At 41.0% G+C, this 17,728-nt stretch overlaps 2 protein-coding genes across 2 annotated transcripts in view; both read right to left on the reverse strand.

Annotated features, from left to right (window-relative positions):
- Positions 1 to 6,280, reverse strand: part of usp22 (ubiquitin specific peptidase 22) — a 21,802-nt gene extending 15,522 nt beyond the window's left edge. The window contains exon 1 of the mRNA XM_037080408.1: positions 5,701 to 6,280. Coding sequence (XP_036936303.1) covers positions 5,701 to 5,820 — 120 coding nt within the window. The 5' untranslated portion in view covers positions 5,821 to 6,280. The remainder of the gene's footprint in view (positions 1 to 5,700) is intronic.
- Positions 6,281 to 6,513: 233 nt separating this feature from the next.
- Positions 6,514 to 17,213, reverse strand: cops3 (COP9 signalosome subunit 3). The gene is made up of 12 exons (XM_037080410.1): positions 17,023 to 17,213; positions 15,933 to 16,062; positions 14,475 to 14,587; positions 13,892 to 13,941; positions 12,731 to 12,823; positions 12,131 to 12,310; positions 11,871 to 12,011; positions 9,698 to 9,871; positions 8,827 to 8,913; positions 8,412 to 8,525; positions 8,213 to 8,293; positions 6,514 to 7,362 (listed from the first exon to the last, which is right to left on the reverse strand). Exons 1-12 carry the CDS (start codon positions 17,075 to 17,077, stop codon positions 7,309 to 7,311), a joined length of 1,272 nt encoding a protein of 423 aa, XP_036936305.1. The 5' UTR covers positions 17,078 to 17,213; the 3' UTR covers positions 6,514 to 7,308.
- Between the last annotated feature and the right edge of the window lie 515 nt (positions 17,214 to 17,728).

Consider the following 17,728-nt stretch of genomic DNA (forward strand, 5'->3'; position numbering starts at 1 on the left):
AAGGTACATGTAGGAAATATATCTGTTTAAACATTCAAATTCAGAAAATGGAAATGATCTTATCTTAACAATGGATAAACTATGTGTAAAGTGTTGTTTGTCATGAACACACAGAATTACCACACCCTCAGCTTTATGTGACATTTTAGGATCTTTCAGCTCATCCTTTTGGTTTTCTAGCCTGCAGCTTCAAAGTCGAAGTGGCACAGACGTTTACATCTCTTTAAATTCTGTAAAGTGGTGCATTTACGAGGGAAACTAAACCACGTGGGATGAGTGTAGTTACAGGATCCTTCAGCTATGATTGCATCACTCAAGTGGACATGGCCTTGCAAATGCAGTGGAGTGATGTGGGTCAGGAGGATGAGGAGGAAAACAGAGAGAAATGTAAAAATATCAGGCCTCAACCACATATAAGGAACTTCAAACATGACTGACTAGTATCAATTAGTCGTTATATAATACTTAATACCACATGGGTTTGACAGCAGCTCTAACATCCTCGTTGTGGTGAACACACATTTTGTTTTTGACATTTCAAGCATGTTAACATGATGAACCACCTTGTAATGGATTTGAATTGATATTAATTATTTGTTAAGACCATACCTGACATGGCTTTATCACGATTGGTTGTTTTTATTTTAATCATCCTGTTTCTATCAAGTATTAAAAAAAAACCCAAACATCTTCAATAGCTGGAGTCTTGTGCAGAATCACAATGTAGGCGACTGGAAAGCATGTGTGCATGTGTGTGTGGCTGCACTGTACGTGAACATAGGCCAAAAAAAAAAACAAACTTCAGCCCTCTTTAGGTGAAAATTTGTATGCGCACACTCATTCATACATGCAACATATACGATTGTTAATGATTAATACAGTCCTGCATCCGTTTGATAGTCATGTAGGAAAGACGAGGGAGGGGTGCCTGACTGTGGATGGAGGGCAGATAGCAACAGTTCAAAAGCATGCAGATGAGAAGCTGGCGTGCCAATGCGCCAGCATGAATTTGATGAGGTGGGAAATGACAAACGCCGGGAAGAAGTGAGGCTAGAAAATAAGAAAAGACAGGAGGTCGAGGAGAGAGGAGGGTACAAGGGCAGAGATGAGAGACGAAGACAAAAGGAGTTAATCAAGGAGATAATGGTATTTCAAATTTAGAGGCTAATTTGATGGCATGGTGAAAGGTAGATTTCAAAGTCAAATTCAATGTTTGATGTGTTCACAAAATGTGTTAAATTTCACTTCAGTCCCCTCCAAATAACATAAGCACATAGAGTGGACCAGTTGGTAGAAATTGGATGAGAAAAGAGCTGTTGGTCTGTCTGAAAGTAGGCTGCAGTGGTCAAAACCGGGGGTGTAGAGTCACTCTGCCTTGTGTTGAACTGAATCCCAGTCCACATGCACTGGATGGCAGCAGTAAAAAGCTTTTAGAGAATGACTAACACACAAATAAATGACATTAAAGTCTCTGTGAAGTAGATGCTACAAAAGACCAAAGAGACTAGGACTAATTTTCAAAGGAACTGAGGAAAGCATTTCAGTGACTACCACTGTTCTGCTGCATTGCCTTGAGTCTGTGCCAAGACATGTTGTGTACTGTACACTAACGTTGCATGAGAATATTAAATACCTGCAGTATCATCACTGCTGCAATCTTCTGTGTGTAAAACCTATATGTAATATTCTTAAAACAAACTTTGTCAATGACCAAAACTCAGAAGTTGAACCTCAGATTTTTTTAAGATTATTGCTTACCTGAAACTGTAAACGACTGTGTTTTTGTAAGCCAAGAATGAGCCTTTTGTATCTACAGAGGGAGGATTCTGCCATAGCCCAGAACAGAGAAAAAACAAACACTGGCCCATATCCACATATCCGTGTTGTCAAACATCGTCAAACAGTTCCTTTAAACTCCCTCATACTAAAACACCAAGTGTGGACTGTCATCTTAAAAACAGTGTGATCGACACTCACGGTCAGATCTTCATTTAATGACATAATGATATTTTAGAACATCATCTATTCGTCGTCTACCTTCCCCTTGGCACAATCCTCTGTCACCTCCATTTTCATTGCTATACTGATGATACACAGGTCTATATCACTACCAAACCCACCACCGCCCCTCCTCCCTCCGGCCTCGCCACCTGCCTCCAGGACACCAGGACCGGGATAAGCAGGAACTTTCTGAAGCTCAATAGCAGCAAGACTGAGGCCCTGATCACTGGCTCCAAAACCACCCTCTCCAAAGTGCAAATCGCCATAGCCAAAGACATTATCATCGATGGCCTCCCTGTACCTCTCTCCAGCCAAGTCAAGAGCCTCAGTGTCAGTCGGGAGAACATCCTTTCCTTTGCACCTCACATAAAAACATCACCCAGACAGCTTTCTTCCACCTTCGCCATATTTCCAGACTCCGCCAATCCCTGTCTCAATCAAGCACTGAAGTCCTGGTCCAAGTCATCTGACCACATCACTCCCATTCTCATTCAACTACACTAGCTCCCTGTTCAATAACGGATTAACTATAAAAACGTCATGCTCACCTTCAAAGCCCCCCACAACTCAGCCCCTAACCTATCTTTCTGACCTCCTCCAGGACGACACACCTTCTCGTTCCCTGCGTTCATCCTCTGCAGGTCTTCTGAACACTCCCACATCACGCCTCAGCACCATGAGTGGTAAAGCCTTCAGCTGCACTGCCCCCAGGCTCTGGAACTCCCTGCTCCTACACATACGACAGTCTGAAACCATAACAGCATTCAAATCCCACCTCAAAACTCACCTGTTCAAACTGGCCTACTCACTGTAACTGTTCAGTATTCTGCCCACCTCACAGTATTACTGTTTTATTCCCCTCTCCCACACGTGTCCATCCAATTTATGTCTCGTTTTGTTTTGTTCGTGCTGGTCATGTCCTTGCCATGATTTGCTGTTTTAATTACTGTGACTTTGTTCTCCTGCACTGTAAGGTGTTCTTGGGTGTCTCGAAAGGCACTTCCAAATAAAATGTATTATTATCATTATCATCAACATGCTCGGCACGCCAGCTTTAACATGGACACACACACAAAATGGAAAAATAACAAAACCAAACACACGGATTCTTATTCCAGTCACACACACACACACACCTCCATGCATAAGTGCTTAGACGGCACATGAATTATGAAAAGGCATCAATGTGCAAGTTCCTCTTCACTCACTGTGAATTCACTGTATCTCTAAGAACATGGTATCCATGTCAGATTTCGCCACAACAAATTCCTCGTATGTGTAAAATCGTACTTGGCAATAAAGCCTTTTCTGATTCTGATTCTGAGATTTTGTGTCAGCACGTCGACATATCCTAACACCCTCTACTGCCATGCCAGCGAGAGTGCTCCAAGCACACGTACACTGTCAAGGATACACAGTGCTTTTGGTCTTCCCACCACCCAGAGAACATCCCGAGCTCTGTCCATGTCGTCATGTTTGCTAAGAGGCTAAGGACGAGCCAGGAGAAACACAGAGGGGGGGAGTAATGGGCCAGAAAGTTCCTGGTTAGAAGTGTAAGTGAGGACATTACTATGAGCCAAACGCAACAACATCTGTCTGCTCCATTGGAGGGAAAGGCCTGTATCGATAGGTGGAGTGTAGATGGGTGAATTAAAAAGAACCATTCCCTCCAAAACAAAAAAGTAGAGGAATTTGAAACACAAATGGAATCTGGGCTCCTTTCTTGATATTTGCTACTGTGTCCTCCGTGATGATTCTGACCTCAATCTCACTGAACATTAATGGGGGGGGGGCACTTGAAGACCAGGAGACTGAGAAAGTCGAGCATTACGTGACATCATAAGAAGCTTTGTGGAAGACTGTCAAAACCACGCTGGGATAACATGAGTCATCAGGTTTTGCACAAATTTGTGGAGTCCACGCCGGGTCAAGCGCATGCCTACAGTGAGGCAAAGAGGGCGACATAAAAAACACTGAGACATGCTGAAATCCAAGAACATTTTTCAAAGACGAAAACATTTCACTCAAACTGTTAAACTGATATTAACATTCATAATTTAAGAAATCGATCATTTATAAAGAAATTCCAAAAGTAGAAGCATTTGGACTTGCGGCCTCAGACTTTTTGACCCTACTCTATACACATGCAGCACCTCCTTGGGCAGTTAGGGGCGATTATGTGTAGCCTATGTGAAACATAAAGATGGATGGCACAACTAACTGTACAATTATTGGGAAAGAGGATGCATTATCCTGCGATGCTCTGGTGGACGTCCTCCATTGCAATATCTTGGGATGAAATCCAAGGCGCCTGTCGTTCAGACGCGATCAGACACTTCTGTGATCGACACCGAGGGCGACCACAGAGTGTAAGCCTCTGTATTCTCAAGGTGAACAAGCGCTTTAACATTCATTCTGCGTCAGAAGGTCAGTTGACCGCCCTGATGCTGGCCGAATGTTGATTGCGACCATCCGAGGCGAGGGGGTTGGAGAGCCCTGTGCTGGCAGCGAACGATGGAAAAGATCTGGCAGACGTGTATACGCAACTGAGCTCGCGATCAATAGAAATGTAGTGCCACTGGGAGGTGATGCGCAGCAGTGATGTGCGCCCCTCCTGCCAGCCTCGTCTGCCGATCGGGGTAGGCTGGAGGGGGGGCAGGGGTGGAGAGCTGGGGGGGGTTACAGCAGGGAGAGCCTGCAAATATTCACAGAGTTTATTGCAGTAAACATCGCCTCCTGGACTACCAGCTCCCGCTGATGCCAAGCAAAAATGCCAGGGGACACAGGGTTGTCCCAGAGCGCATCCGAGTGCAAGGATGCAGGACACACTCGGCACACTGCAGAGCCAAGCACTACTACTACTACTACTACTATTATTACTACTACTGAGCACATCTGCTGCTCTGCATCCACTCGTGAATCCTGAACATGAATGTTTTCCCTCCTCTCACACCTGACTGATGATACACACACACACACACACACAAACACACTGCTTTCCAGGTAAAACAAACAAACAAAATAAAACCTTGTTGATACAGTGACAAGGTTGCAATTACGCATCTGTCACTGTGGCTTTGGCTGCTGCGGGGAAAAGATTCACGACTGCTTAGCTGATTTTAATGACTATCTATTAATGCCTCCTGAGCGAGGAAATGCCACCGTGTGAAGCTGGCCTGCGGTCCGCTGGTGGAAGGAAGTGGAGCCACTGCAGGCGCGCTGCCAATGCAAACAGATGCACATCAGCTTTCTGATCTATTATGCGGTCTCTAGCGCTGAAGTACGCTAACGTCTCAGCAGGGAGGAATAAGCGCTGGTAGTTTGCATCACTTTGGGCTTTTACTTGCAGATGCGGCGAGTCCGTCGGGTGTTAAAGTGGGCATTTGGTCTTAGTTCGAGTCCCGGTACCGAAGCAAAATTCGACAATGAGCGTGTAGTATGCGGGTGAGAGCCTACAGTAGTCTGGCGTTCACGGTGTATGTGTGTGTGTGTGTGTGTGTGTGCACGAGCGCGTGTGTGTGGCGTCGGATGTTTGTTGTTTTAGAAGGGCGGGGAACTGTCCACGCACGCGACCGCAGCTCACACATACACAAACACACACACACACACACACACACACACACACACACACACACACTCAGTCCGTCGTGCGTTCGAGTCCCGTCTCAACGGTCGTTTCTCTCTCCGTTCACTTGTTACCTTGCGTTTTCTGGTCTCGGCTGAACCGCTCCACACGAAACACTGATAGATAACCCTCAGGTTCTGCTTCCAGTTGTCCACTTTGAAGCTGTTGACATGGGGGCAGCCTGCGGGACTCATGGTAGTAGTCACAGCATCCGGGCTTTACTGTCCCTCTGAGCGAAGAAAACCTTTTTTTCAATTCCCCTCAACGCAGACCCAGTCCCCGAACGGGCTGGCTTGGGTTAGCTTGCCAGGTTCGTTATCCAGCGATCGCTGCGCTCCGGCTAACTGGACATGTCCTGGTTGCGGTAACGGAGACACGCGCAGCAGCGAACATCAAGACGACGTGTCCAGCATTCCTCGGTTTGACATGAAATATCGTGCATGCATTTAAATCCAGAACACCGCCGTGTGCAGTTCTTAACAATTGGCTAAATTACATGTTAGCAAGCTGGCTAAAGTTGGTTAGCACTGGAATTTCAACAGTAGCTTACACGGTGAGTGTCAAGTCCCACCTTATTCAAAACGACGGGCCAATGAGGGGCGAGTGCTGTGCATGATTGGCGGGTGCCCACGTTCTCTTTCCCGGTTAAGTCCCGCCTCCATGAAGCGGGTGCTGCGTCGTGATTGGTGCATTTTTCCTGCAAACCACATCCGCCTAAATAAGGACGGTCATTGGCTTAGGCGTACATCAGCTTCACTGTATCAGCCAAGAATGTTACAATGTGACAACCAAGAGTGGATGGAGATTAAAAAAAAAACACCCTACAGTTACAGTACAAATGGATGAGTGTCTTTTCACAAAGGCATGAAACCCAGAACTATATTCTTAAACAATTTATTATTAACAGATCCACAATCGCAAAGCTCAAGCTCCCAAAATGACATGACAGTTTGGTTTCAACTGTTGACTTCACCTCTTGTAATAACAAGCTGTCAAAAACGGCTTTTCTATACAGTGCTCTAGCGACCTCTAGTGGATCCGACCTAAAAAAACAAAAAAGAAAAAGGAAAAAAAACAAAAAAACAACAAAACAAAACAGTGCACCAGATTGTGAACGACTCCTGCATTGTGCCGAGTTTGGTCAAGGGCATGTCCAGATACAGATTTGTACAGATTGGATATTGATGATATCTACATTCTAACCAAAAGGAGTGCGAGGGAAACGATCATTGCAGTCTTTACAAATGTAGAACATATCAGATTTATTCCTCATCAGCCATAGATGTTTCTCATATGTAATGCCCTCGTTACGGCCATCATGCAGCAGAACCAAAACAAACAGTGAGATTATTCACACACGTTTGGAACAAATATGTCCAGTTTTTATTATTGTGGTTTCTGTTAATGTAGCAGTGGCGCTCCAACCTGAACATTGATAAATAAAACACTGACAAAATTGTAATAATTTTTTCCTTTTCTGTAAGGATCTTTTGCTATCCTTAAGACACTGTGAAGAAAGAATAACCAAATTTATCATCATTCCACACAATTAGATTTTCCTTGACCAATGTCCTTATGCAATAGAATGTTTGTTTGTTTGTTTTCCTCTTTTAAAAAAATCCAACTCATCCTGGGAAGAACGTGTTGGGTGGCTGCATCGTTCTCTCCCTGTCCAAGGCCCCTCAGGAATAACTTGATGTTTTGCTACCGACATCGTCCTCCTGCGATCCCATACTCTGAAAGAAAAAAAAAAAAAAAACCAGTGGCGTCACATGTTGCCTGTTGCTCAATAGACCAAACAACGTGGTTAAAACCGGTTCCTGCTGCACTTCCGTAAACAACACATAATTTTGTTACCTCTTAGAACTAACAAAGGGCTTTTTCCAGGAAGCATGTTGACTTACCACTGAATTACCAGAACTTGAGTATTAATCCATACTGATTTTTTGTTCAGGTTTTGTACACATTGTAGTTTGTACCATGTTAACATTACTTACATAATTTATTCCCTTTCATTTTATTTTCTACCACTTGTGCAACATCTGAATTAAATATGCAATATGCAAGAAGTGGCCAGCCGTTGAATTCAAACTCCTTACAAATTAGCTAATAAATTAGCAGCCCTATTAGCTGACTTGAGACTGCCTACAATGAGATCTCGGAGCACTGTGGAATTGTTGGTGTTTTCATCAGTCAGCCTCAGTAAAACTATTGGACTATCACCTCTTCAGGCACAAAGTGATATAAGGCGACAGGATTGGCCAGGGCTAGCTGGAAGCATGTAAACTTCTGTATATATCTCTGCAACACAGACATCTATGTCATAACATGAAAACGCTTATCCCTTACATTCTGTTGATCATTTTAGTTCATTTTTGAATGTTTTAAACAAAGATTCTTACATAATAATGTAAATGTAGCACTGAGATACAAGGTACATAGCATGAAATTTACATTTAAAACATCTGTTATGATTCCACAAAGCAGAAATCATTCATGCATTTGTGAGGAAGTTGTTCAAATAAGGCAAATAAAAAAAAATACACATGTATTTCATTCTGTTAGATATTGTCTCACATGTCTCACCTTCTGCACAAATTGTGGGTTTACTGTGATTTCTTGATCCATAGACTTTAGTTTCTCATCCAGCTCTATACATTTCAACATCTGAAAGGACAAAAGTGATATAGCTTGCGTTAAAAATAGTTACCACTAAACATAATATCAGGATTCATTCACTACATTATGTTAAGACTACAGACAAAACAGAGCAGGACATCTTCACCTCTTGATCAATTTTGTGGAGCATTGCTGGGTTGTTGTATTTTTCAGGGTTGTCGTGGAAGCAGACCATGCCATCCTTTTGGTTAATGCTAGCGTAGATCTCACCATCTTCAATCTGTTCAGAAGCATGAGGAGGAGAATAATGAAAACTAAGCTGAAAATCTCTAGTACTGATGACCAGGAACCTTTAAAAGTCTATCAGGAATCAGATTAAAGATAAAGAAAACAGGACACTGTTAAATCTGCCAAAGTTACATTAACATTATATACATTTTAGTGGCTGACTGGCTTCCCATCACCATGAATTAAAATACTCAATGTGCAGTGATTCAATCTTCTTCATCTAATTTCAAGCAAGTGTGTGGATGACATGTTGGACTGGCTTTTCCTCCTTTAGTCTCTCTGGACCGACTCACCATGTGTAAGACGTATTTCTCTGCTTCCTGTGGGCCAGACAGCTGCACTCGACTCGCCATGTCTTGCAAAGACAGTGTCAGGAAGGTCTGCAGATAAAACAGAAAGTGATATTAAAAGAGATCATACTAAAATATGTGCTGGACCTCAGTGGAGCCATATGTACAGTTCCTTTTATATATTATATTAAATATATAATGATGTGGCAATATGTATCTATTTCTGCAGATATTTACACAAAGGAATATTTAAAGATAGAAAATCCTTGGGGATGTGAATATGCTTAAATGCCAATTTCAATCAGGATAGTCAAAATGGATGTCAATATTACACCAGCTGACTGTAACAAAATCTTCATAAGCCAGTAAAAACAAATCAAAGCAAAATCATGATATCAAAATCGTTAAAATGCTAAAGTAGAGCTCGTCTAATGTCACAACATAGGCATTAAAGTGATACATTGCCTAGCAAGCTCTTGTTTCATATCTCTGCTTTGCTCAGATTTCGAAGCAACAGCTTGCTATCAGATATCTAAATCTGCCTTCCCTCATCCGTGTTTCTGGGATGTTTCCTGTCATTTTCATTACTATCACTTCTAATGACTCTCACTAGACCAGATAAACTAAATGGATACAAGTTTCAAAATGTGTGTAAATCTATGTTAACTTTACAATACCAAGGATCCATATTGGCCCATATATGTTCAATAACCCCCAGCCTAAACTGAACTGAAATGTAATTGTTAACCCAAGTCAAAAAAAACCTTCAACAGAACAGTCAAACCACAGCCTGACCACATGAAGGAGCCAGGATTGGACGAATTTCACTGGTCTCTTGTGAAAACATCTGGCTCGCATTCATAAAGTGACCCACCTTTGTTAACCTCTGGATGTTCTTCTTGTACAGAGAGGAGAGGCACTGTTTGACCAGGCCTGTGTTGTTGTCTCGTGTGAAGGTCTCGCTGTGTTTGTTGACCAAGCTGCGCAGCTCTGCCGGGTTGTTGGTGGTGTAAACCTGAGCTAACTCGTGGTATGCTTGGCTCAGGGGCTAACGGTGGCAATAAGACAAAGAAGAAATGACAGAGGCATAACAGGTCACTTCATGGCACAACAAACTGTCAACTGCACAAGTAGATAATTCTTGGTTTTTACAACATGTTGACAATGCAAGCAATACAATTACTAAGTCATTTAAGTCCCCCCATTGATTTAAGAGCTGAATACAAACTGGCAGACAAGGGGAATCTGTATGGAAGTTTGAAGCAGAGATTGAAGAAAGGTTGCTCACACCTTTGATGATAATTTTTTTTTAACAGCAAGTCATATTTCTGCTGCAAGTTATTTCTCTTGTGATTTAAGTGCATAAACAATAGCTATGCTTAAAGTGCAAACAGGAGAAGCCATCCTAAGCTGTCTACAGCTAGTTAACTGAGCACTTTGGACTGTGAAATAATAATGACTGATTAACTCCAACAAAATGGACAGGCTAATTGGTAATTAAAATAAACAGTGCTGCTGGCCTATTTGTCTTTATGAAAGCAAGATAAACAACAAAGGGCTATGCATGATAGCACAACTTAGTCGGTGCTGGGGGGGTCCTTGATTTTCAAAGCAACCTTATGTTCAGAAGTTCCAGAAAACAGATGCTTGCACATGAAATTTAAAACACCATCTGGCAAGACAGTACCAAAAATCCTTGTGTACATCCTCATTGAAGGAGTTCTGTATGTGTATCAACTGAGTTATCGTTTTGTTCCTTTTACTGTACTGATTTATATTGCTGACATCCTGTTACGGTAGGTCTTATATTGTTTGACCATCTAAACAAGCTAAACTGAGTGCTTGCTTTTGGTGAATTTTTCATGACTTTGAATAAAGGGTATGGGAGGAGGACCCAATGTTTGTGAGAGCTGGGTATTACCACTGCTTTCCTGAATAAGTTAGATTCTGATTCACTGGTCTCCATTTAATTGATTCAATAATGATTGGGTTGGGGATAGTTTAGTCACGGTGCCAATCTTGCTTGGAGGTAAAAAAGATTCCAAGAGAACTTAAGCTTTAAATTGCACATGGAACCCTCTAACCTGGTGGATTATTATTAAGTTATACATGTTAAAAATAAATACTTTCAGAAACATGTGGTTCAACAAAATAAAAATAAGAAACAATATTCCATTTTCATTTGGACCTCTGAGTTAACAAGCTGCTCTAAATGCACCATTAAGTCCTTGTCGACACTCAAACGCTGTACAAAGTGATTAAGGTTTCAGAGTTTGAGGTTCAATAAGTGTGAAACTCTGAGACAGACAGACAGCTGAAAGGATAAAAGCAGCGCGTCCCTAAATTACACCAAAATGCAGTACAGACTCTCAGCATATTTCTTGAAGACACAACTGTTTTGGTACATTAACCCCTCATATTTATAAAACATTCACTACCCAGATTGAAAATCTAGTTGCATTTGATGCTTAGCGGGTATTCACTTAGACGAGAAAAGCCTTATATTCAAAGTTCCCTCTCTGGATTTCATGAATATCACATAATTTAAATAAAGATTGATCTGAACCAGACATTTCTTAAACTCTGCCCTAATGTTTAATGCAGAATGCTGGCATGTTGGACGCTGCACTTTGTGTTGCATATACTAAGAGCATATCCTCATTGAAATAAATGGGGTGGACAAAAATACCTGTCAATGTGACACAATTTAACAGCTCCACAAACTGAAACCTTCAAATTGATCAACATGCTCATGAGTGCAGTATTTATTGCAGGACTGTTGTATTGGACAGCAGCAGTTTTAGCAAGGGGCAGCCTGAATAACTGACCACCGAGTGTATAATAGTGTTATTTTCAGCAGTTTCTGTAAACCACAACAGAAAGATGTTTTAACTGAGCAACATTCTTTGACTTGTTTCATCTGCTTTATGTGGTGTAGGTGTAGTAAGCTTACTTGCAACAGTTAAAAATGTGATTACTCAAACGTCTCCACATGCAATGTGAAGTGCTGATACTAATTATTCCATCCATGCTTTCTTTTTACTTACCTTGACGAACCTCCCTACTATTTGTGAGGTGTATTTGGGCAGCGGCTGCACTTTGCCATGGAGAATGAGTGACACCAGGATGTATTTCTTATAGGCTTCCAACATGATGTGGCTCACTGCCATGGCTGGAGTGGTTATTGCCTGAGGAGAACATGAGAAACACATGATAAACCAGAGGAATACTTGACGGTTTACTTTCAAATTCTAGAGAATTAACTGGAATATTTTTGTAATGCCATTCCATATGTGCATGCCCGTACCTGTTCATAAAAATACAGTGCTCTTTCGAAGTTTTTGAGGCCCGTGTAGATCATGCCACCATAGTAGTAGTAACATAAAAAGTGCTTTGCGTCGTAGGCTCCGTTCTCCTTACAGATGTCCATCATGTCCAACTCCAAGAAGGGCAGGGCAGGCTTGAAGCACTTTGCTAACAAGCACAGCTGCAAGAAGACAAGTAAGTTGTGAGGATGACTAAGAGGGGTACACTGGACAGTCACAAAGGAATGGAACTATGCTGGGACTAAGCCTGTGTTTTAATTATTAACACAACCCTTTAAATGGCTTATTCAGCAAGTATGAATTCATGAGAAGAAGGAAAAAACAAGTAATATTATTAGGTTAATGTGATGTTGATTACATATAGTACAGCTAATTAAATCACATTTAGTAGTTAGATTTTATGTGCAAGTTGACCCATGAGGCCATCTAGGATTACAGCTCAGGCTGGGCTACATGTCCTTAAAATAATAACTGGAACAGTCTGGTAAGTTACATCACTTTTCTGTAATGGGGCCTTTACGCTTTTACAACCAGGAATAGAAAACACTTGTGCCATATAATATCCAGGGCCAGTGACTCACCTGACACAGGTCTGCATGAACTGAGGTAAGTTGGTTTGTGTTCATCTGCATTTTGTCTATTGCCTGTTTTAAGACGACAACACCCCTCAATGGCTGTCAGAGGAAAAAAAAAAAAAAAATTACGTATTCAGCTGCGGCTTTCCTGAGACATCAAAACATAGTGCAAACAGTCGAGGCCTGTACAGCACTTTAAAATGCATTAAAATATTTAGATCACGATGGAAAATGGAAAACATACTACTCTTAGAAGCTGAAACTCAGTGAAGTACAAGCAATAGGATGACTCATTCTTGTCAGTCAAGATTAAAATATGCTTACTTCACTATTGCCGATGAGGGCATACAACATTACAAGAAAGTTTCAGCCACTCACATGCTAAATTGTCTATACATTGCATACTGTCCTCTAATCCATCATATGCACATACAGATATTTGACAAAGATACTTCACAGAAAAAAGAACAAAACTCAAAAACATCACAAAACTAAGAAGGAATGAAGATGTTTTCAGTGAATCGTGTGATTGTGCTGCTAAAGTTGTAAAGAGTGGCTGATACAGTATTGTCAACTACTGTTCAGAATTCAAAGATGTGTGTATGAGCATATTTCTGTATGGCACACACAGCAAATACACACTGTAAGTGAAATATGGCTCATGTGTGAACATTATATGGATAGACAATGGCCCGATGCCTTTTGGAGCTGCTGGTCTACATTGACAAAACAGCACTCTTTCGATGATATCACACTATTCGCATGATGTTTGACTGTGCAGCTTCAAGAGGAATAAACGGGCCTTATTTGCATTTGGTGTTCTCATCTGGTATTTAAACTATTCAGTCTTCATTAGCAACCACAGCACTGCAGAGTGCTATGAGTCATGCATGGAAACAAACTGTTTCAAGCATATCGGCATTACAAAATGGACAATCTATAAAGAAATAGCCATGCGGGAATAAGAGGTTTACTCATGTCATATTTCATCAGTCATCGTGTTTATGTTTTACACAATAAAAACACAATTAAAAGAAATCTCTCCACTCGATCATCAAACATCTACGAGGGCCATTCAGAGTTTTTAAAAAAGGATTCACTTTTGAATAAAAGCTCTGTGAGGATATCTAGTCAGGCATGTCCTTCTATCATTATTGAGAGTTTTACCTGTTTCCGCTCTACAAGGGCGTTTGTCAACTGGTGGCAGAGACCAGCAACTACGGGAAGAAGCAGAAGGGAAGAAAAGTGTTGAAAGAAAATTGATGATTGACTGTTATTAATCAAGTGCTCACATTTGTCTGCAGGATACGTCTTCCCTTCACTGCACCATGTAAATACACACAGTGTTTCCATTCTTCTTCAAAGGTTCAAGCGAGCCCAGCAACTTTGTAATCATTCATCTGGGATATCACTTACAACAGCAGATTCTGTTGAACATTATTGAAACACTAAACCAATTTACCTGACTGTCACAGTCTAAATTACAGATGCCATACCATTGCAACAATGCAACATGTTCTTGATTTTGGGTGACAACTAAAACACTTTTAAGAGCTTACTATTGGAGACTGGAAAAAAGCCGAATCTGACGTATGGCTACAAGTGAGTGGGCATAGTATAGCTGGCAACAGAACAGAACACTTATTAGTATAGAAATTTTTTTTGTTCAAGTAAAAACCTGCATAACAAAAACAACAGGATACAAAACATTTTTCAAAAGGAGTGAAAGGTTTTGTTAGTCTGGACTTACAAGTGTCTGTTGCATATCTAATGTGCTCTCCATTGCAGGTACTGATGAAGAGCTGTACTTGGGAGAAGAGCGTCTCAAAGTCAGGGATGTTTGGCATGGAGAACTTCACAAATCTGGAACAAAAATGAGTAGGGGGTTAGCACAAGCAAGGAGAACTTAATAAAAGGCCTTAAATGCACAGTATGTGTATGATTTCTGCTGTTATGTGACATAGTCTAACAGCGACATAGTGACATTGTGGATTAGTGTGGGATCATGGGAGCTGTTGTCCTAACTGCCAAACAAAAACCATTGCTGATGAAAATCTGTATGATGTGAATCAGGCAACAATGTTCACAGTCAAGGTAGTGCTTTTAAGTTTTGTTCGTCTTAGACGACATCATTCCTCATTCTCTGACATCATCTGGTGTTTCTCATGAAGTTATGGCGACAAGTGACCCAATCAAACAAATGGCTACCTTTTGTGATTTTCCACACAGTTTCAATAATACAAAATCACACTGAATCATTTAGACATAATCATCATTTTCATGACTGTTCAGTGTAGCATGGGCATATCTTGATTCACATTCTCTGTTTTGCTACAATATTAGTTCATGTCTACATAATCAGCTGTACATGCAACAGGTAGCTTTTAGCTGCATTGTGGCTCTATCACATTTGCAGTCCTGAATGCAACAGGCAGCCTACAAGAGAGAAAACATAACAGAAGCAGGAGATGGCACCCTTTTCATGACATGCGATTATTGGATCATTTATAGAACTGCAATTGGTTGTGAACTCTTAAATAATTCATCAGCTGTTTAAGTAATTGATTCATAAGTTTGAGTAATTTTTCAAGATCTGCTTGAAGGTGAATATTTCCCAATTTCTCTTCTCGTATATGACAGTAAACATAACTATTGGAACTATCTTTGAGTTGTGGACAAAACAGGACGTTTGAGGGCATCATCTTAGGCTTTAGGAAAGACCAATCGACATCTTTTCCCTTGTTCTGTCATCTTACAGAACAAACAAGGAATGGATAAATCGAGAAAATAAACATCAGTATAAACTATGAAAATAATCCTTGGTTGAAGACCTAATGATTCATTTTTATTGACTTGGTAAATCATATTTTTACCTCAGACTGAGCATGCAATATTCCTCCTGGTTAACAATATTTCTCAAAGGCTCCATGGCCTTTACCTTATCCTTCACAAAAAGTATGATATGACATTCAACAGGCACAACAATAAAAGAATCTCTTGGCCCAGTTTAGAAAAAAAGGGGCAGAAATAAAGCATAATGAAGGCAAGAGGATAGATGGACACAAGAATGGACAGAACTGAATACAAAGACAAAAAACAAAACAATAAATCATAAAATCAGCAGAGGACTTCACTACAGCCTGAGGAGGAGTTCTTGACTGACAGTGACAAACCTAGAAAAGAAATTGGGATGCAGCATCCTACTTACAGCACAGCCAGCACGCCCAAGGAGTGCTCTTGGATGTCCAACGCCCCCAGCACCGTGTCCAGGTGGGACAGATTTTTGGCCAGCAGCTCCCCACTCTTGTTGATCAGCTCACACAGCTGAGTCATCTGGCCTGGGGGGGTTAGAGGGCAGGAAAACACAGACAGAGTTATGCACTTTCTCGCATGTACTTGAAATCTTGGGAGAGACACCTGTCTCATATAAAAGATGGTTTACATTGCATTGCTAGATGCAAAAAATGTTTTCAAAACAATTGCTTTAGGCAGGCCCTCTGCTTTGTACTTAAATTACTGTTATAATAGAATATAATGGAATTAAATTTCTAATACATTACAATCTTAATACATTGTTGTTGTACACAACAGAAGCACATGCACATGAGATGTAACTGCACTGGTTACCAAACTATACGTTTTATTATAACAGTGCCAATCACAACCAATGTAAATGATGAGGATGAATTAATAAAACACTTTACCCCGGTTATGCGGAGGCATTTTGTTTATTGTTCAAGTTTTTAATTATCAAATGTGCCTATTGTTATCCACGACTGTCACGAGTTTATTCTTTACAAATGTAGAAAACAAATTTACTAACAAATCTGTCCACAATAATCGTGTAATCAGTGTTTCAGAAGAAATCGCCCGGTCAAGTGTCCTGTCAAGGCCTTGCAACATAGGTAATGCAAGTTCGATTGACAGATGACTTTGGACCAATAATATTTGCTAATTCAGTTCGCTAGCCAATCATGTTGCGGTAGGGCGGGACTACCGGTAGGCAATCCCCAGAAATTATTTTCTAGATCAAAAACAAAAAGTATGATTTAGACATTTTCTTTGATAACCCACCTAGTTCACGGTTATCCCTGGCGTCCCTGTACACTAACGCATCTTCTGGTGATACTTTACAGAACTCTCGCAGCCATTAAAAGTCATTTTTGCGGTGTGTTTACATGATAAAGCAAAAAGAGGGCTCTGACCAGTTTGGCTGCCTAGCTATCGGCAAGGCATTGGATAGCATATGCTAGCTAACTAGCTAATACTTCCCATTCGAATGAGTTTAGCAACCATACCTTGAGCGGAGAGCTGCCGCACATTGTTCACAAACTGCTCCAAGGCTGAAGCCATTATTTCCTGGGTCCAAAGTGGAGGTAATTTGCACTGTTTTTCATTCAAACGTCAGAAACAACTCCGTCCGGACTAAGACAGGGGGGCCACACAGCCGCCACTGATGTGAAGCTATCGCGAGATCATAAGAACAGAGCAGACTGCAACGAGTTTACGACTCGACCAGTGGATTCTTAAAGGGCCAGCAACACGATTTGCTTTTAAGTATTTTTGATATGACAGCCATACCTTCAATATTACAATTTTTATTGGGAAGTTGTGACTTATTGTGTTTATTTAATGTGTTAATGGCCTACAGTTGTCTATTTCAGACTGCAGTGCCCGTTCTTCATTTAAGGGGAAATAAATAAGGGAACTGACGTAAGATTTACCGGGTTTTTAACAAAGATGGTATACGGTGTAGAGCACTTGTCTAACTGGGTTTTAAGCGTCCGCTGTTAATAGAGTGGACACAGTCTGGCTGTACAGCATCCGTATGGAAAACTATAGTGTGTTGATCAATTGGCTTCATACACATAATTTAAATGATGGTAATTTTGTTGTTACCTATAACATAACTGATATTTTATGTATTATTGCTGTACCACCAAATGCCTAACTTTCAAAAGCAATGTACTGTAATGTACTGCATGATGGTAAAAGCAAACGTTT

The sequence above is a fragment of the Acanthopagrus latus genome, chromosome 20, assembly GCF_904848185.1.
Source record: "Acanthopagrus latus isolate v.2019 chromosome 20, fAcaLat1.1, whole genome shotgun sequence".
In the NCBI taxonomy this organism is placed as follows: Eukaryota; Metazoa; Chordata; class Actinopteri; order Spariformes; family Sparidae; genus Acanthopagrus; species Acanthopagrus latus.

Excerpts from the sequence above, each read along its gene's own strand:
- cops3 (XM_037080410.1), bottom strand. The coding sequence starts at position 17,077 with ATGGCTTCAGCCTTGGAGCAGTTTGTGAACAATGTGCGGCAGCTCTCC. Across the intron at positions 12,311-12,730 it reads TTCATGCAGACCTGTGTCAG|CTGTGCTTGTTAGCAAAGTG; the intron begins GTGAGTCACTGG and ends GTCTTCTTGCAG. Across the intron at positions 8,526-8,826 it reads AGAAATACGTCTTACACATG|ATTGAAGATGGTGAGATCTA; the intron begins GTGAGTCGGTCC and ends GCTTCTGAACAG.